This window comes from Neophocaena asiaeorientalis, unplaced genomic scaffold (assembly GCF_003031525.2).
Source record: "Neophocaena asiaeorientalis asiaeorientalis breed wild unplaced genomic scaffold, Neophocaena_asiaeorientalis_V1.1 scaffold46, whole genome shotgun sequence".
NCBI lineage: Eukaryota > Metazoa > Chordata > Mammalia > Artiodactyla > Phocoenidae > Neophocaena > Neophocaena asiaeorientalis.
Genome location: NW_020175393.1, coordinates 8,788,044 through 8,809,673, shown reverse-complemented (window position 1 = coordinate 8,809,673; position 21,630 = coordinate 8,788,044). Strand labels below are relative to the sequence as shown.

At 53.1% G+C, this 21,630-nt stretch overlaps 1 protein-coding gene across 1 annotated transcript in view; it reads left to right on the top strand.

The window, feature by feature from the left end:
* The first annotated feature begins 31 nt into the window (after positions 1-31).
* Positions 32-21,630, top strand: part of CUNH6orf132 (chromosome unknown C6orf132 homolog) — a 26,118-nt gene continuing 4,519 nt past the window's right edge. Inside the window, exons 1-4 of the mRNA XM_024766064.1 lie at positions 32-350; positions 9,990-10,096; positions 19,387-19,462; positions 21,526-21,620. Of these exons, the coding sequence (XP_024621832.1) occupies positions 206-350; positions 9,990-10,096; positions 19,387-19,462; positions 21,526-21,620 (423 nt within the window). The 5' untranslated portion in view covers positions 32-205. The remainder of the gene's footprint in view (positions 351-9,989; positions 10,097-19,386; positions 19,463-21,525; positions 21,621-21,630) is intronic.

Genomic DNA, 21,630 nt, shown 5'->3' with positions numbered 1-21,630 from the left:
CGCAGCCTCTTACCTGTCCAGGTAGCTCGCATTTCCCGGCGAGCGGCGGCGCCCGCAGCACCTGTCTCCCGGTGGGTGGGCGGGGAGGACGGCGCGGGGGCATGGCCTGGTAGAGGCCCCTGGGGAGACGGTGAGGAGTCCAGTCCGGAGCAGGGCAGGAGGCGGAGGGACGTTCCTCCCCGGCGCCTGCTCGGCCGGCGGCAGCATGAAAAAGAACCCGACGGTGCAGGGCACCTTCAGCAAACTCTTCGGCAAGAAGCACGCCAACCCTCCCGCCACCTCCCTCTACGCCACCAACCCCCCCTGGATTTTCACCCAGGAGGCCCCGGAGGAGGGGACCCGGGACTTCGGTGAGTGTGCCCGTCAGCTGGAGGGCGCAGGGCTGCCGGGCGGTCCCCCCACCCCGGGGGCGACCTCCCTCCCGGGACTCCGGGCGATCCGCGGCCTCCAGGGCGGGAGACGCGGCAGCGCAGAGGGGAAGGAACGCGTTTGAACCTGTGTGCTGGCCGGGCAGGAGCCCCCGGCGAGAGAGGTGTCTCTGGGAAAGGGAAGGAGGGGCCCCTCTCCACAGCGAGGTCGGAGACCTTTGCGGGGGTCCCCGCATCTGATCTTAGTCCCTCTTCCGAGGTGTTTATTTTCCCTCCTCTGTGGAAGTTATATTTGCCTAATTGTTGCCAGAAAGGCTTCCCGCGGTTTGCAGTGCCCTCCCTCACCCTTCCCCCAGCAGTACTGTTGAGTACAAAGTGTTCCCCTGGATCTGAGGACTTGAGGGTGGTCCTTTCAACCCCCCACTCTTTCCGCTTCCGCCATCCCCCCACCCCCATTTCCCAGCCCTGCTTCGCCTGGCCCGGGGTCACAGGCAGAGAGAGCTGCTATCTGCGTGCCCACACACTTGGCTCTGCCCTGGGGAGGCCCAGGAAAAATCCACAGGAGCCACTGCTAGCAGGATACCAGCCTGTGCCAGACACCAAGTCACTTACTGGGGTCACAGGCTCTTGCCAGGTCAGAGGGAGGCTGAGGAAGCCCCTCCTGACTGCCAGCCGCCCCTGGCCCCTGCGTCAGGGTGGTGTGTCTGCAGGCATCTGAAAACACCATGCCCACCCTGCCTTTAAAGGGGTTCTGCCTGTGGGTCACCTTATCACTGCATCTTTCTGCAGTTTGTACCCTATATAACTGAGGGGGAATCCAGGGGGTGGGGACAGGAATTCACTTCTTGTGTATGATCTGAGCTTCTGGGCCCAAGGAGGGTCACCCATCACTGCTTTACCTCACCTGCCTTCATTGTCACCCCATTACCTTCACTGATCTTTATGGCCACTGTGTGGGGACCCACAGAGGATGTTACAGCCTCAACCCCTGCTATTGGATTCACTTCAGCACCCAAGTTGTCACAGTTGGGACACAAGGCACCCTGACAGGAGCAGGGCAAACAAGACGTTGCCTCTCTCTGGCCCAAGGATCTCAGACCAGCTGGTGAACAGAGCTGACCGAATGCTGTTTAGCCCTTTCTGAGTCTTTGCTATAAAAGAGTAAGTGCAAAAGGAACAGAGAGAGATGACCTCTGATTGGAACTAGCATGTGAGCTGAGAGGGAAGGGCACCCAGCACTGCGAGAGCAAACAGCAGGAGCAAAGCCTACGAGGGCCAGGGTGGCTTGGAGGCAGGGTTTAGGACCTTAACAAACGCACATGTCCTGCCAAGTACAACTCTGTGAGGCCTAAACGCCTCTCCTCGCCTGGGTCCCAAACGTTTATCGACCCCTTCTTAGGTGCAACGTACCGTTCTAAAGTCCTTGTGTTGTTGACTTGTTGAATCCTAGCCTATGATCCTGTTTGACAGATGAGGCAACCAAGGCACAGCGAGGTTAAGTAACACGCCCAAGATCACACAGCTTTAAATGACGGAGCCAGGGTTTTCTCAAGTGTCCAGTTCACTGATTTTTTTAGTAGAGTTATCAAGTTGTGTAACCGTCCGTGCAGTTCAGTTTTGGGACATTTCCATTACCCCACAGTTTCCCCCATGATGCACAGCCAATATTTGAACCCAGGCAGTGGGGCTCCAGAGACCACACTCTTAGCCGGCTTGCAGAGTGGACTTTGTGGAAGGTAATCAAGGGGGAATTTGACTGGAGGGGCATCTGCTTGAGAACACCTCCCCCCTCACCCCCCCCAACTCCTTCCCCAAGGGGAATGCCTTACACACTTCTGTACATTTTTGCCTTACATACTTCTCTACATTTTTGCCTGCACTGAACAGACTGCAGGTGGGGTTCAGTCCCTCCAGTAGAGAGATGCAGGTATGGTGCCCTGTCGCCTCTAGCCAACTGCTGCCTCCACCAGCAGGGCTGGAGCCCAGGGAGGCACCTCCTCCCGTTCCCCAGGGTAGGGCTGAGTCTCCATCTGACTCAGCCTGGTTGCACCACATGGAGGGGTGGGAAGCAATGTGCACCCAGCAGGATGGCTCTCCAGTGTTTCTGGGGTGTTCCTCAGGGTGCCAGTGGGTGTAGCAGAGGTCTTCCTGCTGAACAGGACATGTGCTCGGAGTTGGGGAGGGGAAGGACCAGTGTTGGGGATTCTGGGATGTGATGAAGATCCCAGACCTGTTTTGGAGTCCACCTCTGTTAATAAGTGGGGGCCTAGCCACTCTCTGGGCCAGTTTTTTTCTTCTGTTAAATGGGGCTGGTGTCCAGACTGCTTACAGAATGACTGCTTGAGGTTGGTATATGACAGTGCTTTGAAGAGCATTAAAAGGAAAAACACTAAAACAAGGATTGGCAAATTATGGCCCATGGCCTGTTTTTGTAAATAAAGTTTTATTAGAACACAGTCAGCCATGCCCATCATTTGCATATCATCTGTGGTTGCTTTCATGCTACTAAGGGCAGAGTTGAGTCACAGCAGCAGAGACAGTATGGCTCACAAAGCCAAAAATATTTCCCAGCTGACCCTTTACAGAAAAAAATCTGTCGACTCCTGCATGATTTATTATTATCAGGGCATTTCCAACTCTGAGCACTTCCTGCTTCAGTTCCTGTAGCTGTGGCATGTAGAGGCCATGATAAGAGCTCAAAGGGGTTGGGATTAGTTTCATAGGGTCCCTGAGTCTGTGAAATTCTCTGAGATGCTGGCGGTATCCAGCCCTTGGAGAATAGCTGCTAGGATGGAGGGGGAAGAATCAGTGTGGGAGTGTGTAGGGGAATTAAGGAGTAACCACTTGCTCTGTGGCTACAGTCATGTAAAAATCTGTTTGCACAAGGGTAGGCTGGGTGCAGCAGGTAAAATGCAAACAGTCATGTGAAGGTGGTGACAGGTAAATTTTTCTTTACAGGATTTCCCTAACATTTATCCAGTAACTATTAGAAGGGCTTCACTTAATGCAATTGCAATCCTAATTAAGCCTCCTGTGAGCCCACACAAGGGTCTTAAAAGGCTACACAATTGCTTTTAAAGTAGGTGAGAAAGCAGAGATGTGGATCTTTACAAATCTCGGGATAAGGGACTTGCTGCAGCCTGAGACAAGGCTGCTAGTCACTCAGGACTCCTCCCTTGCCTCTTGGGTTAGTTGAGCCAAGCTTCTTTATCTACCACCACCCCACCCCACCAATAGCATGCCCTGGTTGCTGGGGGCCCTTCTTTCTTGTTCCTCCAAAATGTAAATCACCTTCCTCCCAACCACCGAGAACACTTATTTAAAATGCAGATCCAGGGGGCCCACCTGGGGTACATGAAGTCAGAATCACTGGACTAGGACCCAGATTCTGGACTTTTCACCAGCTCCTGGGTGATTCTTTTATATGGGGATATTTGAGAATCCTGGGGTTTCCTTCCCCAGATGGAGCTGGGCCATTCTCTTTCCCCTGAGGACTTTTTGCAGTTCTAAATAAATATATAGGGACTGTCCCAGCTCCTTATCCAGGAGAACCCCAGTGCTCCCTAAGGTGGCTACTGGTTCTGGTATTCCTGCTCCTGGGGTCCCCTGCCCTGGTGTCTCAGGCCAGGCTAACAGGTAGGAAGCCATGAACCCCAGGGGCTGAGCACATATTTCTGGCCAGGGACAGGCTGGCACCAGCCTACCGAAAGGAGAGCTGACCTGTGCATGGCAGGGGTGTGAAGGAGATTTTTGTTTACTCCCGTCCCCTGGAGGTGTGCTGTGGTTTGCTTGCAGCTCAGCACACACACACACACGCACACACACACACACACGCACACACACACCCTCTACTGTCCCATTATATAAGCTCCTCTTGTTCCTGTAGTTCAGCTCAGAAAGCCAGGCCCTCCCTTGACCACTGCAGACTGGCTACAGGGTGCCCTTTCTCTCCCAGCCAATAAATTAATAACAATAATAACATTGTTATTATCAGTTATTTACTGAAACAGGCAGTGTACTAAAAACTATGTTTTCTCAATTGAGGAAACACTCAGAGGCTCAGGTTGAATGACTCAAAGGCATTTCAGCTCAAGGCAGCTGAAAAATTAAAGTGCATCCAGTCACCCGGGACCTTGTCAAGATCAGATTCAGATGCACTTTGAGAAGCTCCCAGGTGAAGTCCGGCAGGTCTACAGGCCATACTTTGGGTAGCGTGTCCTAGCAGAGGGCCTATTTGCTGCACTCCTCCCCCCTCCAGTCCCCAACCCCAAGGCTCCTCCCATTGTGCCCGCCCCCACACTCTGTGGCTCTAGCCCAGCCCAGTGCCACCTTTGGAGTCCCCTCTGCGCTTGGACAAAGGCCTCTCTCTGGCGCACCAGGTCAGACCTGCTGGGGCTTACTGGGACAGACCAGCCTTTTCAGGTTCCTGTCACGTGGCCCTGTTAATTAGCAAGGAAGCCATTTGTGGGTTACATTCACCTGGGGCCCCCTGCTGCGTCCCTGAAAGGCTGGGCTTCCCCTAGTGGCCAAGGATCAGGTAACCCACTTCAGTGGAGTGGAGGTGAGGGTCTGTTTTTGGGTTCTGGGTTACACTGGTCAAGGTAGCAAACTCTCCCAAGCTAGAACACCACCGCTTTTAAGCACCTGCAATTTGATGAGACCTGTGGCCAGTGCTCCTGGGGCCATTTGGGGGGGGGTCCTGGCAATTTGGGACCCCCACACCGTTACCCCAGCCTTCCTCTCACCTCTGCTAGCTTTTTTGTCTCCCTTGATTTTGGGAGGCTTCTCCCAAAATGATCCCCATTTGACGGGTGGGGAAACCCAGCCTGAGGTGCTACATGGAGGAGCTGGGCTGTGATCCCAGATCTGATTCCAATATGCATTTGTCTCCTCTAGACCTCACCAACTTTCCAGTCTCACTCTGGAAGAACAGGAGACCAAGGAAAGAGATGCTGAATCCCTGTGTGATTTCCTTGCTGTCCTGGCTGTGACCAGAGGGAATTGGATTCTAGAGTCAGGTTGCCTGGGCTTGAATCCTGGCCCCTTTTACTCACCAGCTGTGGGACCTTGGGCAGGGGACTTAACCTCTCTGAGCCTCAGTTTCCTCATCTGCCAAATGAGGATAATAAGAGTACCTCCCGCACAGGTTTTTTTTAAAACAATTTTATTTATTTATTTATTGGCTGTGTTAGGTCTTCGTTGTGGTGCGCGGGCTTCTCATTGTGGTGGCTTGTTGCAGAGCACGGGCTCTAGAGCACATGGGCTTCAGTAGATGCGGCGCATGGGCTCAGTAGTTGTGACTTGTGGGCTCTAGAGCACAGGCTCAGTAGTTGTGGCTCATGGGCTTAGTTGCTCCGTGGCATGTGGGATCTTCCAGGACCAGGGCTCGAACCCGTGTCCCCTGCATTGGCAGGCGGATTCTGAATCACTGCGCCACCAGGGAAGCCCCGCACAGGTTTGTGAAGGGGGATGTAAAGAGCACTTAGAATGGTGCCCAGCTCGTAATATGGCATATCAGGTGTCAGAAAGTTACATTTTTATCATTCATTTCCTCTCTAGTTTGGACCTGTCTAGGATCTGGGGAAAGAGCTCAATAACTGTCTCAGAGCTCAGCCTCCATGGAGATCCATGGGCAGCTTTTGGGCTGGGGGAAGAAGAGCATTTTATCAGGCTTTCAACCCTGACCTTTGTAAGTAAGCGAATGCCAAAGGCCCAATGAGAGTTTCCTTCTTTTGGGGAGAAGGAGAAAGGAAGGGCTGGAAGTGAGGCAGCCACTTGTGCCCAGCCCTCAGCTCCCCTAAAGCTGGCTGTTCCCCCCTCCACTTAACAGACACACACACACACACACATACACACACACACACACGCCCTGCCCCAGACTGAGAGAACCAGCTCAGCCTGTTCGGGGAGAGGCAGCAAGCCACGCGCCATGTGTAAGGCACCCCATTATTTGTGCCTGGAGCCCAGCACTGCAAGTTGGGGACCTCGTTTGAGCCCTGGCACCACCACCACTGCTCTGAGACCTTGGACCAGCCCCATCTGTTCTGGGCCTCAGTCTCCCCATCAGCAAAGAGGGCAGCCCCAAGCATCCAGACTCAGAGCTCTCCCTGACAAGAGGGCAAAGGGCCACCCACCTCCCAGTGGCTTCCCCACCATGGGTAGGGTTGTCCAGCCTCCTGTCTGTCTCTGGCTTCATCTCCTCACTGTCCATTCCTTCTTCAAGAGGCCCTCCTTTTTTTTTTCTTTTTGAGGTATGCGGCCCCTCACTGTTGTGGCCTCTCCCGTTGCGGAGCACAGGCTCCGGACGCGCAGGCTCAGCGGCCATGGCTCACGGGCCCAGCCACTCCGCGGCATGCGGCATGTGGGATCCTCCCAGACCAGGGCACAAACCCGTGTCCCCTGCATTGGCAGGCAGACTCTCAACCACTGCGCCACCAGCAGCAGCAGTGGAAGCCCAAGAGGCCCTCCTTTAATCTCTTCAACTGAGGAGGGGGCTGCTTCCCAGGAAGGCCCATTCTGGTATCCCTGACACTGATCCTAGCAGCATTCATTTACTTCCACAGGAAAATCCCCAAGGTTGGACTCTATTGTCTTTCTGTTTAGTTTTGGACCTTGACCGTGAGGCTCAGAAAGCCCCAGCCCTGACCTTGAACTCTTGGGGGACCCCGCTTATGGTAGTGGCCACACTTGACTCACCTGCTGGTGTACCTTGACCAACTGGGAACTGAGCCCAGGTATGAGGGGCCCAGGGAAAGTCTGTCAGGTTCTAGACACACCTCTTTTTTTTTTTTCTTGAAATAACATACATTTATTATCTTACGGTTCTGTAGGTCAGAAGTCTGACACTGATCTCACTGGGCTAAAATGAAAGTGTCAGCAACACTGTGTTATCTTCTGGAGGTTCTAGGGAAGAATGTTTTCTCACCTTTTCCAGCTTCTAGAGGCTGCCTGCACTCCCTGGCTCGTGGCCCCTTCCATCTTCAAACACGGCAGTGGCCAGCCAAGTCTTTCTCACATCACACCACTTTGACTCTGCTTCTCTCATCACATTTCCTTCCCCGACTCCCAGCCACACCTCTTAGAATGGGGAAATCAAATTGCATTTCCAAGAGGTGCCCCCTTGGGAGGGAGCCACGCAGGCCTTCCACTTCTGTCTACCACAGCTGCTCGCCTTCCACAGGTATTCCAGAGAACAATCGTATTCTTAGAAAGGGCTCCCCTGCTCAAAACAACCACAAACCAACTGAGACAACAGTGGCTCAGAATCAGGGCTGAGTTGTGGAATCTGTGAGGTGTGTAGAGTGGGAGCATATGGGGGTCAGATGGCCCCGGCTCAGATCTGGCTCTGCCCTAAACCGTGTGGGCCTTGGGCAAGCTGCTTCACCTCCCACCCCTCCCCAGCACTGCTTCTTGGCTACAGCCAAGCCTCCCATACCCTCCAATAGCACCCCTGCCCCTCACACCCCCATCCTCCCATCCACATCCTATAAATGGTGGGATCAGGATTCCCCACTTGGGAGCAGTGTGTACAGTATAGTGGTTCAGAGGTCAGCCCTGGAGCAGAGACCCCGGCTTCACCACTTACTCTGAGGCTTTGGGCAAGTTATTAGATCTCTCTCTGTGCCTCAGTTTTCTCATCTGTAAAATGGGGATGGTGATCATACCAATTGCAAGGGGCTGTTTTGAGAATTAGATGAATTAATAAGGTATAAGATGCTTAGAAGGGTGCCTGGCCCATTACAAGTGTTCAATAAATTCCACCTAGTCTTATATTATTACTGCTATTATAGTGATCAACCTGCCAGATTGCTTGCTTCTAAAACTCCCAGGCACACAGTAAGAGGGACCATTCATGTTGTGGCAACTCAGCTGCAGAAAGGACGCTCCCTAGACCCCAACACTGGTGCAGAGATTAAATAAAATAATGAGAGAGAAGGTCTGCTTGGAAGTGTGCCTGTGTTAGTCCCCACCCCACCCCCAGTATAACGTCTTGGTGATCAAAACAGCACTATCTAGAGAATGTCCCAGGAAATCCTGTTGTCAACACACAGACGCTTAGAAGCCAGTGAGAATTGGGTGGGTTTCAGTGGTAGCTGTTGGGGGTATCCTATTATTTCTACTTTTCTTGTTTCTGATTGTGCCAAATCTGCACTCTTACAACCCCCCTCTCCCTCCCCACCCACCCTCTGGCATCTTGGTCTCCAGCCTTAGGCATGGAGCCTGGCAGCCACCACTGGGGAATCATGTTTGCCCAGAGTGTACGGGATGGGACGGGGCAGCGCTGGGAACTAGCATTTCTGGAGACATGGGGAAAACTCGTCATTTTGGCCCCTTTGAGAGGTAGAGAATCTGGAATGTGCCAGCCGACTCTCCGCCAGGTAGGGCATCACATAAAGGACTCTGTGTCCCATTTCTGGGGTGCTCCCCAGAGCCTCCATGTCACAGTCAAGGCCCTCTATGTGGGAATCTTTAAACTCTTGCACTTTTCTCCTAAAGTCATGTGCAAGAGGCAAGGTAACCACCATTCATCCAATGTTCCAGTTAGTAGGATTCTGGTTAGTTGGAATTTTGACCTTTCTTCTCTTTCCCCTCTGGGGAAAGGAAAGTCCCTTGCTATAGAGTCCCTTGCTATAGAGGAAAAGGAAAGTCCCTTGCTATAAAGTCCCTTGCTATAGAGGAAGAGAAAGTCCCTTGGCCCCAGTAAATGGAGAAAGCCCTCCTTGCTCATGGCCCATGTAGTAGGAGGTCCACAGTGACCCCTGCCTGTCAGAGGTGACAGTGTGTGAAATTCTCATCAATGTGTCTTAAGAGTTATGAGGGAGATTGGTTGAGAAAATGTTCTACAATAGTTCCCACTATTGTAGAAACAGCCCAGAGCACAGGTCCAGCAACTAGAGGAAGAGGAAGGTCCTGTATTGTCTTCCTACAGAGGACGGGACCACATTTGCTGGCGCTGTCATTGTTCCCATCGTACAGATGGGAAAACTGAGGCCCAGAGAGGTTAAGCCACATGGTGAGTCAGTGGCAGAGCTGGGATTTGTACTAAGTCAGGTGGACCCTACTGTCCTATTTCTGCTCTGTCCTCAAGGGCGCATCGGATGGAGCCATGCCTCCAACCATTGATGGTTTGGGAGCTAAAGAAATCTTGGGTTAGAGGAGTCCAGAAGGTGGGTGCTGGGCCACTGGGTGGCCTAATCTGCTCTGCTTGTTCCAGATTAGAAATTCAAACACTCAAGCGAAAAGCCAGCTTGTTTTCTTCCCTCTCTCAGAGATAAGCTTTAGCTGGGGCCTTGATCAAGCTCTCAGGGCCGCAAAAGGAGGGACTTGTGGGAGTGAAGGCTCAGGACCTGTATGGGGTGGATGAGGAGAGAGAGGACTGCTGGTGGCTGAAAGCTTCAGGAGACCCCAAGAAACCGCCCCTGGAGTCCCTCCCAATCCTGCTTCACTTGGTCCCAAAAGCACACGCCCCACCCGTAGGATCTTGTTATGTAAGAGGTGATGGGCTGGGTCCAGCGGGGGCCACTGCGGGGCCTGATTAAACTCAGTTTTCCTGATTAAACTCCATTGGCCCCTGTGCCTTTGATCTCCAGCTCATGGTCTCCCCTCACTTGTCTCCCCTAGATGGGATCTATTTTGGAGACAACCGAGTTGACACAGTGAGTGAGTCGGGAACCGCCACACTGAAAGCTCGGCCAAGAGTCCGGCCCCTGCTGACCTTTCTTCCACTGGTGAGTACTGTTCTGCCCTGAGGTCTGTGGGTCTGCTGTGGATGGGCCACCTTGGCTGCCATAGAGGAGGGAGCCCCACCTGCCCTGGCCCGAGTGGTCATCAGCCTCACCCTCTGTCCATTTCCTTCCGTCCTGATGCCAACCCAGGGTGGCTACTGGGAGGAGGCATGGCTCATGGCAGAAAGGCTGGGATTAGGGGTGTCAGCTCCTCTGAGTCGAAACCTAAGGAGAGGTTATGGGGAAGTTGCATGCAGAGGCAATGCAGCAGTGGGTACCTCCAGTTCAGCAGGATTCATATTCCACAATCACCGATGGCTGACTGCTCTGTGCCACGCCCTGCATTGGATTCTGGGATTCAGAGATGATTGAGCCAGCATTGCTCAAGGAACTCCCTGCCCAGTGCAGGGGATGAATCACTAAACAGACTATTAGAATATAGGCCAGAGCAGGAGTGGCCAATCCAGCTACAGGGTGGTGATCAAGGAAAGCTTCCTGGAAGAGGTGGCACCTGAACTGTCTCAAAGGTCAAATAGCAGTGACCCTTGGGAGAAGGGCATTTGGGACCGATTTGTTTGTGGATCTGGAACTGCCAGAAACCAAAAACTCCCTTCTGGAGCCTGTGGTTGGGCTTTTGTTCTCTAAAGGGAAAGACACTCAAAACAACTGCTCTGTGACTGGGTTTTCAGGGACAGCCTAGACCAGCGCCATCCAATAGAAGTATAATGTGAGCCTCATGTGTAATTTTATAATTTCTAGTAGGTACATGGAAAAGAAATAGGTAAAATTTGTCCAAAGATGACCATTTCAACATTTAATCAATGTAGAAAATACTACTGAGGTAGTTTACATTCTTTCTTTCATACTAAGTCTTCAAAATCTGGTGTGCCACATTTAGAGCACACATCTGACTTCTGACTAGCAACATTTCAAGGGCTCAATAGCCACTTGTGGCCAGTGGCTACCGTATGCGACAGCCCAGATTTAGAGCCTAAACTGTCAGCTTCATAAATTCCAGGTTCACTACTGTCTGTGAGACCTGGGTCCCGGTTGAGACAATACAGTCACTGGGGTCACAGCATCCCATACCTCAACTGACAAGGCACCTAATCCTGGTCTGAGTTCTCAGGGGCCTGTTAGACCTCATGGCACCCCATGCCTCAGTCTGGGGCACCCACAAGTTCTGTCTAGCACAACCATCTCCCTTGCACCATCACCGATTTTTTCTGGGTTGTCCAAGCTCACCTACCAGACCCCGAGATTCTTTGTGAGAGGGACTGAGTCTTACAGTCTCCTTGCTGTGACCCCAAGGCCTGTATGTGGAGGGCTGAACACACAGACCTCTGGGAATACAACTTTAAGTAATTTATTTTCTGCTTACAAAAGCAATTCACAGACATCACAGACAAATAGAGAGAGTACACCACCACCAACAAAAAGGTATAAAGCAAATGAGTCCACCCCTAACTTTGTTTCCAGAGATGCATAAAACTGTTACAGGGTTATCTCACCCATACATGCAGATGAAATAATTTTGAGATTTTCCATCGCTGGAAGTGAATTCGATTCTCTCCCTTCACCTACTCCCAGCACACATACTCAGAATTACAGTGGTGGGCGCCCAGGGCTGACACACCAGTGCCTGTTCTGGTTGTTAAAATATTTAAATAAATGGCTGTTTCCCCTTGAGTGGCTCTTGCTGTCCTGGCTCCTCCCTCAGATCTGCACCAGCAAGTAAAGGGTTAATGCAGTGCAGCTGAGTTTCTTCTGATGGGCCGGCATCCTGTATCCCTTTTTGCAGGTCCCTGCCTTTCTGCTCTCCTCCTTTCTGGCTTGGGTCCTCTGGTTTGGATCTGGTCTGGGCCAAGCCGAGCATGACTGGGGGGGCTGCACAGGGTTAGGGACTGCTGGCTGGTACTGGCTTGGGAGCAGTCCTTCCGGGCAAGCCTCAGACCCAGTCCCAGGAGATGGGGCTTCTCGCCACCAAACTCACGGCCCCTCACTGGTGAAGGCGAGGGAATGAACACACTGTGAACCCACGACTGAAAGGGGCCTCGTCGGGTCCACACCAGCCTCACTTTACATTGGCAGGAACTGAACCCAGAAAGGGAAGGTCATTCCATGCCGTCGGTGCCGGCTGGGTGGCTTGTGTGGTCCTAGCCAGTGGCAGGGCCGTGAGATCGTGGCTGACACGTGGGGGACACTTACTGTGCGTCAGGCACCATCCCCAGTGCCTCGCGTGTGTTAACAGAGTCATTGGAGCCACCCTCTTGGGAAGATGCTGCTGTGAATCCCCCTTTTACAGGTAGAGAAACTGAAGCACAGGATGGGGCAGTAACTTGCTTAAGGACAGGCAGCTCATAAGTGGCAGAGCTGGGATTTGTAGCCAGGCTCCAGGCTCCGAGTTCTATTCAGGCCATCCTATCTTCCCCTCCACCCACGGCCTAGAAGCTTTTTTTCTTCCCTCCCAGCACCAGCCCGCAGCACCGCCTGCATCTCCCGTGTCTGCCTCTCTGAACCCCTGCCTGGCAGCCAGGGCTTTCTGGGCACCAGGGCTTTTGCCTCTGTAGGGTCATAGGCCCCTTTGAGAGCATGATGAGGCTGTGAGCCACGTACACGTAATTTTGCTTACAATTCCAACAGAGGGATCTCAGGCCCCTGGAAGCCCACCTATGACGCATCTTAAGATTAGGAACCCTGGGCATGGTGGCCCGTATCCCGGGGACATGTTTTACTCCTGACTCAGGTCGTAAGATACAAAGCAGCCCCGATATCCTTCATCACCGGCTCCTGGGTTGAGGGGAGTCTGACTCCTCTCCCTTAGGCTCTGGGCTGGATCCTTTGCTTTCTTCTAGCTGGGGCAGGAGGCCGGGAGAATGAGAGGCAGGAGGACAGAATTGTGGGTTCACACGTAGACACACGTGCGCACACCCTGGCCCCCAGCCCCACCGAGTTGGGGCAGGGGTGGGGAGCTGGGTCGAGGCCAAGCCCTGCCTGACACTGTCCTAACCAGCTGGGCCTTGCCCCTCCCTCTCCTCCCTTCCCACACTCAGGGGGCACCTCCCAGGCCAGGCCACCCTGGGGCAGGGGAGGCTCAAGGCAGCGATGCCCACGACAGGCCCATGTTCTTCCTTGAGCGCCGTCCGGGCCGGACCGTCTTCTGGGAGCACTGTGGCTGTCAGTACCTCTCAGGAGCCCGCAGAGGGGCTGGTGCGAGAGGGGAGGGCAAGATGAGGCGGAGAAGGGCCACAGCAGGTGCTACTGGCCCCTTCCTGGAGCTTCCTTGCCCTGTTTGAGGTGAAAGTGCAGAGAACAAAGAAATACTTTTCCAGGCAGCCAGCAGCCGGAGGCCAATTATGAAGAGGACCTTGGGATCCCTCAGTGACTGGGATGGGATCTGCATTGATCCTCAGGTAACTGGCACCAGTGCCCGCTCTGCCACTGGGCTGCAGGGTGGCTGAGGGCCAGGCCCTTCCTCTCCCAGGGCCGCTGGCTCCTCACCCACCAGCGGGGGTTATACTGGATGGTCCACTAGGGTCTCCTCAGCTGTGATTTTCTGTGTTAAAATAACTTGCTAACAGAGGGGCAGGAGGTGGGGTCAGCTCCCTGGAGCCCCCCAGAGACTCTAGGCCCTCTGAAAAGGACATGCTTCAGTCACCAGGGCCACCCCACTTCCTGCTCTGCAAGCTCTGAGGAACTGGATTAGAATTGCAAACTTCAGAGCTGGGGTAGGGGCGGACCTTAGTGCTCATCAGGACGAGAAAACTGAGGCCCAGGGAGGGGACGGTCCTGCCCAGGCCACACAGATCAAAGGAGGTGGAGACAGGACCCAAGCCCAGGTCTCCTCCTCTCAATCCAGTCCTGTCTCCACCACGTGGGCCTGGGCTGAGTCGGGGAAGGATCCTTTCTCCCCACTTCCTTCTACCTCCAAGGGGGAACCCGGCCCAGAGCTCAAGCCAGAGCCTGTCCCTAGCTTTTGAGAGCTGATCTGGTGGAACAACTGGTGGAAGGAAGGTCATACTTTTCTCTGGGGCTGCCTCTTGCCCTACCCTAGTCTGAGCCCAGCCATCTCCAGGGCGATGCATATGAGGAGTTAAAAATTAAATGCCAACGTGGCAAATATGGGGAAACTGGCTGGACAGGTCCCCTGGGCTGCTGCAGGCGGTGAGAGCTCCCTGGGTCACCCCACCCTCTGAGTCAGGCAGGCCTGGCAGTGCCTGGGGAGGTGTCAGCCTGGGTTCCGGGCAGGAAGCCTGACTGTCTGGACCCTGCCCTCCTTGAAACGCAAAGATGCAGCCCAAGTCAGCCGGATTTCTCCTTCCCACTTTTCCACCCCATCCCCCGCCGTGGGAGCTCATCTCTGAACTCAAGGCCCAGGCTCCCTTTGGGGTTGGGGTTTGAGCTCCTTAGGGTGAGCTGGGAAGGGCAGTCCTTATTGGCTTTCGAGTGATTCACGTGGCTGACGTTAGCTGGGAGGGCTGTCAGGTGGGGGAAGCTCCATGCGATCCTAGGGGGTGGGTGTCAGAAGCTTGCAGCCAGTGTACGGATGGAGCACCCTCTCCCCACCGTAGCCACCCCCGCCTCTGCCCACCTGGCTCCTCCTCCATGGTGGAGGTCTCAGCCTGAACCTCCAAAGCTCCACCCACACCCTTATCCTTATCCACGCATGGCCACCCCTTGGGCTCAGGGATGTGCACCCCCAGCTTGGGCTGCCCTCAGGACTGACTGGGAAAGAAGCTCTAGACATGGGCTCAGGGCCATTTAAATGGGGGATTCTAGGGACCTTGGTGCCTGGAGCAGGGTCAAGAACGGGGTGTTGTGGGCTCTTAGGGCATGTCCCTTTGATCCCATGGACTCCTTGCCCTAAAGGGAACCAGAGCAGGGCCCTCTGTAGCTCAGAGTCCAGGGAAGGACCCTGAAACGAGGGTCTAAGAGCAATTCTGGGATGGCAGGCTGGTCCAGAGGAAGACGGCCTTGTTGGTGGAATTCTCTGTTCCCCAGGAAGGGGGTATGAGCTGTGGCAGAGGGTGGAGGGCAGGGCGGGGAAGTAATGGGGCTTTTTTTTTCTTTTTTTTGCGGTATGCGGGCCTCTTACTGTTGTGGCCTCTCCCGTTGTGGATCACAGGCTCCGGACGCACAGGCTCAGTGGCCATGGCTCACGGGCCCAGCTGCTCCGCGGCATGTGGGATCTTCCCGGACCAGGGCGCGAACCCGTGTCCCCTGCATCGGCAGGCGGCCACTCAACCACTGCGCCACCAGGGAAGCCCTGGAGCTCTTCTTTTTTAATGCTCACTGGTTCCCAGCTTCAGAGAAGCTGCTGTGTGGGGGTCACACTCTGTACCCTCACGCTGCCCCGCGAAGCCAGGAAACAACTAACCGGCTGGGCTTCACCCCGCTGGGGACACTGGGTGCCTGGAGGGGTTTCCTGTGGCTCTCACTCTGGGGGCCTGTCCCCCTGCTCCCCCAGCCTACAGCAGTGTCCCCAGCCATGCCTGGCTCTGACTCTGACTCAGGGTCATTTCCCTCACCCCCTGCAGCTCCACACCTCACCCTGAGGTGCCGCAGCCAGGCTACTGGAGGAATCTGGTGAGGAAGTTTGCATTCCACAATGTGTCAGTAAGGCACCGAGCTGGCCTGTGTCCAAGGCAACCGTGTGTGGCCCATTGGCCAAGCTCCTGGTGACCCACCCTTGGGGGTTGCCTGGGTTCTGAAGAATCCCAGGCATGAGCACGTGTGTGTCCCAGTCCCAGGGAGGCCAAGGGGGCAGGGCTGGGCCCCTCGGTGGGGTAAGGCTGTCCCCTGAGCCCTTGGTGGTGCAGCAGGGGGCTAGCAATGGGCTCTGACCCCCTGTAACATTAAGGGGGAGACAACCTCATCCTGAATAGTGAATGCTTTCCTCCCTTCCTCTTTCCTTCCTCCTTCTCTTCAACTCTGAAATGTCTGTGTTTGAAAGGGCAGTAGGAGATTCCCAGCTGCCTGACCCTGACTACGGGGAAGCACCCATGTATCTCTTCAGGTCCAGCTGGGCAGACACGTCCCGGGAGCTGTGCCCAGGCAGAGTGTCCATGGACTCAGGCCACTGCTCACCTACTGAGCTTTGTTAGGGCCTGAGGGCCAGGAGCCCGGGGAAATGTCCTTCCTTGAGTGCTTCTCTGCAGGATCTATCTAGGTGTGGGGTATCACAACAAACCGAAGGGAGGTGGGATCAACCCCATCTTACAGATGAGAAAACTGAGCCTCAAAAGGCGAGAGGGGGGCACACTTCCTGACCACTGACCTTGTGTCCGATTCTGTCTTTGAGATGATGGAGTTAAATTAAGATTGCCCATCTGGGGACTTCCCTGGCTGTCCAGTGGTTAAAACTGTACATTTCCAGTGCAGGTTTGATCCCCGGTGTGGGAACTAAGATCCCACATGCCACGCGGTGTGGTTAAAAAAAAAAAAAAAAAAAATTGCCAATTTGGTCTGCCTGCCTATAAAATCCATGCTCTTTCTTCTTGATTACAAGAATTAAAAAAAAAAAAAACAAAACTACGTACTGTGTGCTTTTTTAAATTATGAAGGAAACAGAAATTCATTGTTAAGAACTGAACATAGAGACAAGTATAAGGAAGAAAATATATATAAATATTCTTGGAACGGCACTTCTGCCCCCAGCCTCCCTGCCAGCTAATCACTGCTGGGTGACTTTTCAATATATGAGGCTGTGAGGGATTTTAAAGGGCTGCTTGACTGAGCTGGGGAGCTGGTTTGCACCCCTCTGTGAGGTGACCAGTGATCTTAGCTTTTGGGTGTTGTCTGGGTGTAGGGACACAGAAGGCCTGAGGCCCAGTTCCATGGGGAATGCCCCATCTGGCAGGGCCAGGGCTGGACTCTACCCCAGGCACTGAGCAAGGGCTGCTCTGTGGCAGCAGTGCCGGGAGTGGCCGTGGCTTCAGTAGTTATGGTGTGCGGGCTCAGTAGTTTTGGCCTGTGGGCTCTAGAGCTCAGGCTCAGTAGTTGTGGCGCACGGGCTTAGTTGCTCTGCGGCATGTGGGATCTTCCCGGACCAGGGCTCGAACCCGTGTCCCCTGCATTGACAGGTGGATTCTTAACCACTGCGACACCAGGGAAGTCCCCAAAATTCTTTAAGAACAAGAAGATGGGTTGTTTGTTGCCCTCAAATGGCCAGAGAGTAATTCTGAGATTGCCCTTGGTAACCCAGGGTCTTGTGGATATTTCTGAAACATCTACCTTGAATCCCCCTTCTTATATATTAAACCATTAAGTCTAGAGAGTTCGCACCATCAGCGAGTAACAACTTGGCTTACTATGTGTCCCGCTTTGGGGGATTCGTGTAAAACATGTCCCTGGGCTCCAAGGAGCAACCACATCTTATTGGAGGAACTGGGGTAATATCTAGAGAGCAAACAGAAGTCCTCCCTACGGGGCTTGGCTATGGGCTGCTCTGAACAGGGTAGGTCAGTGTGGGCTGGTGCAGACAAGGGATGGCTCCTTAGGAATAACAACAAGAGCTAACATTTATTGGGCTTTCACTACATGCCAGGAGCTAAGTGCTTTTTGTGTATTGCATCGCTTAATCCTCACAGCTTCCCTAGAATAGGTAAATTCTATTTTCATCACAGTTGCATAGTCAGGGAACCTGAGAGTTTACGTCACTGGCACAGTCATACAGCTAGTAGGTGGCAGAGCCGGAATTCAAATCCAGACAGTCTGGCTTCAGAGCTTCCCCTTCCCTGCTACCATCTTTCTAGAGGGGCTCAGCTAATCCATGCAGGATGAGAGACTTAGACTTTAAAGAAGCAAAATACCCAGGGGTGGGAGCTCCACAGACCTGGGTTTGACGGCACTGGTCATATGACTATAGATAACTTACCAAACATTTCTGAGCTTCCGCGGTCTCTGACAAATGGGGATAGCTTCTTCACAGAGTGGTGTGACGGCGATCATATGTTTAGAGCACAGAGCAGTGGGTGGTATTGTTAGAAATGGAGGGTGGGAAGAGGAGCACAGCCTGACCAACACCCAGCGTCAGGGATGAACGTGAACCAGATGTGTGGGTTGGAAGGATCCTGGGGAGGGAGTTGGTCCAGCTGGAATGCAGGATGGCTGTAACAGGTGAGTGGAAATAAACGTTGGCTGGGAAGGATGAGGCCAGGGTGTTGAGGACCTTGAAAGTGACCATAAAATGCTCCACAGCTCCTCCAAAGGACAGGTGTGTGGACGTTGTTGACATATGGAAATGTGTGTTTGGGGAAAAGAAAAAAAGAATGTAAAATAGTATGTACAAACCGACAGCTGTATAAACGCATTATGGTCTCCACCTTCCACAGCTCCAGTTCACCACTTTTTACTTAGGTACTTTTCTGTAAATACCTAATGAAAGCTAAGCGTGAACAGGAGGCCAGGCTGAGGGGTTTGGCTTTTTATCTTGTGGCCATCCCTGGGGAGTCACGCAGAATTTTTTTGTTTGTTCTGTTCTAACTGAGATACAATTTATATACAGTTGATTCTCATTATTTGTGGATTCTGTATCTGCAAATTCGCCTACTTGCTAAAATTTATTTGTAACCCCCCACATCAGTACTCAAGATGCTCTGGACATACGCAGAGTAGTGGAAAATTTGGGTCACCTGATGCACACGGGCCCTGCTGAGGTCGAACAAGACACTTTGCTTTCTTGTTTCAGCCCTCATGCGGTAAATAAGCATCCTTTTCTATTTAGTGCCATGTTTTTTCATATTTCTTTGCTTTTTGTTGGTGATTTTGCTATTTAAAATGGTCCCCAAGCATAGGGCTGATGTGCCGTCTGACATCCCTACATACGAGGAGGCTAGGTGAGGTGCCTCTATGTGCGTTATGTAAGCTCCGAAGGTGTGAGTTATGGTGCTGTTGGCCATGAGTTCAGTGTCAGTGAGTCAACAATAGATATTAAATAAGGTCTCTTTAAACAGAAACAGGCATAAAACAAAGTTATGTATTGATCAGCTGATGAAGGTGCCTTGACCAAGGTTTACAGGAACCTAACCCTAGGGCATTTCCCTCGGGCATTTTGATCCAGTTTTTGCTAATTGGGTGTTCGCAGCAACTTTATAGACCCTAACTACCGCGAATAACAAGACTCGACTATATCATAAAATTCACCCTTTTAAACGAGCCCTTTTATATTTTAGTATACTCACAAGGTTGTGCAACCATCACTGTGGATTTTCCAGCAATAAAATGGTCTCACGAGTAGCGATTTAAGAACCATATGTCTTTCCCTGTCCCCTAACTGTTCTGCTCTCTTTCAGGATGCCCAGGAGAACCATGGACTGGCTGTGCCCACCCCCTCTGTCCCAGACAACTTTGCAGACCAACAAATGACAGGTAAGAGGACCCTAAGCTTGGGGCTTGTCCATCTTTCTTTTTTTCCTCCTTAAGCCCAAGCATCTGGTCCCCCCTCCCCAGCTGGTGAGAAAGCTGGAGTCCCCGGGCTCTTGGCTGCTGGCTGTTGTGGGTGGGAGATGAGGAGAGCCACGGTTGGCTAAGGCCCAGTGGGGGAAGGATGGTGAGGGCCGAGGCCAGAGCAGGAACAAGTTCAGCGTGAGTGGTAGAGAGAACCCCGGAGTCAGGCAGACCTGGCTTCGAGTCCCAGCTCCCCTGCATACTAGCTTTGCTCCCTGGGGCAAATCACGTAACCCCTTGCACCTCCGTATCTTCCAATGAGCCACGGGCAAGACAATTCCAGTTCTGGAAGAGTAAACTAAGTACTGGATGGGATGCAAGTCACTTCTTGTCATACCCTGCTCAAAACCCTCCAGTGACTTCCCTTGTCACCCAGTGGAAGGGTTCTTGCCAGGACCGCCAGAATCTGGCCCTACCTGGCCTCATCTCCTACTGGCTTTCCCGTCTCCTTGCTGCTCCTTCAACATCCAGGCACATTTCCACCCTCAGGTCTTTGTGCTGCAGTTCCCACTGCCCTGACAGTTCTTTGCCTGCACGTGTGCACAGCTCTCGCCTCCCTCTTTCCCTCTTTTCCTCTTTGCTCCAGTGTCACCTTCTCAGTCAGGTCTTCCCTGACCACCCTAGTCACATTGCACCCCTACCACCCCTCCTGGGTTTCCCCCATATTACTCATCACCTAATGTGGTAGTAATTTACTAATATATTATGTTTATTGCCTGTCCCATTGCCCCATTAAAGCACAAGCTCCACGAGAGCCAGTATTTTGACTATTTTTTGGTTTGTCTTTTACTCAATGTGCTCAATGGGTGCTCAATGAGTGTTGGTTTCCACGCCCCCCCTACTCTCTGTATGGCGTTTGTTTTGAAGTCAGACAGCTGGGAGGAGCCCTTCAGAGCTGCACATTCCCAGGTTTGTTTCTCTCTGCCCTAGAAATTGAGAGGAGGAGAGGTGAAGGACAGGTACCCCTCAGAGAGAAGTAATCAGGGCATCCTGGTGGCCTGCAGACAATAGGGAGGGGGCAGGGGCTGGGGCCAAGAAGGGAGGGATGTGAGCCGCTGGGGCCAGGGGGGCTCAGCATCTCTCTGGTGCCTCGATCGTCCAGGTCACCTCATTTCCACAGACCCCCATCCATCCTGCAGTCCAGAATCTGTTCCGGAAGTTCTCTATGAGGTGGAAAGCTGGGTTCTTGGTAGATTCAGGATCTTTAGAAAGCAGGAGGTGCTCATGCAAATTTCTCCCTCCCAAACTTTCACCCAGACTTCCTTACTGAGGTCTCCAGGCCCCCACCCCCATCCATGACTTCCTATCTCTGCCACCTTCCCTGTCTGTCTTACGGCTGAATGAAAAGGTAAGCACAGGTGGTAGTAGTCAAAGCAATTACCATTTGTTAAGCACCTACTATGGGCCTAGCACCTGATGAGCTCTTGCCGTGCATTTACATGAATTCTCTTGCTTAATCCTCCAACAGCTTTATGAGGTAAGTGCTGACATCGTTCCCATTTTTCAGATGATGAAACTGAGGCTCAGCAAGGTTAATGAGTGTGTCTCAGGTTACACATTTAGTAAGTGGAAGAGCCAGGATTTGAACCCTGGCCTTTCTGGCTTTGTACCAGCCAAGGCACCTGTAAGAAACACTTGGTGCCCTTGAAGGGCCTAACTGAAGAGAGTTTAGTAAAGGGATTATATACAGGACTGTGAGTGGGGCAGAGAAGGGTGAGCCTCGGGAGCTTATGGAGAGTTAGCACAGGCTCCAGAGGCTGTGCCAGGGACAGGCAGGGGCCCCTCCCCAGAAAGAAGAGGGTCACTCCCAGGAGAGCTCAGGAGACTCGAGACATGGCTGCTCCTCACGTGCTGTTCAAAAGGAAAGACATGACACCGGCCAGCTACTCCCTCAGGAGCCCACCCCGCCCTGCCCTGGGCACTCAGAGATGGGCAAGCCCGGCTGCCTTCTCGCCCTTCTCATCTCTGCCTCTCCCTCCTTGCAGGCAGCAAGCTTATCAATGGCAACCTCCGATTATACAGCTCTGTGGGGGACCTGAGGCCTGGGCAGTATGGCCAAGACTTGCTCATCCCCCCGCCGCCCCCGGGCC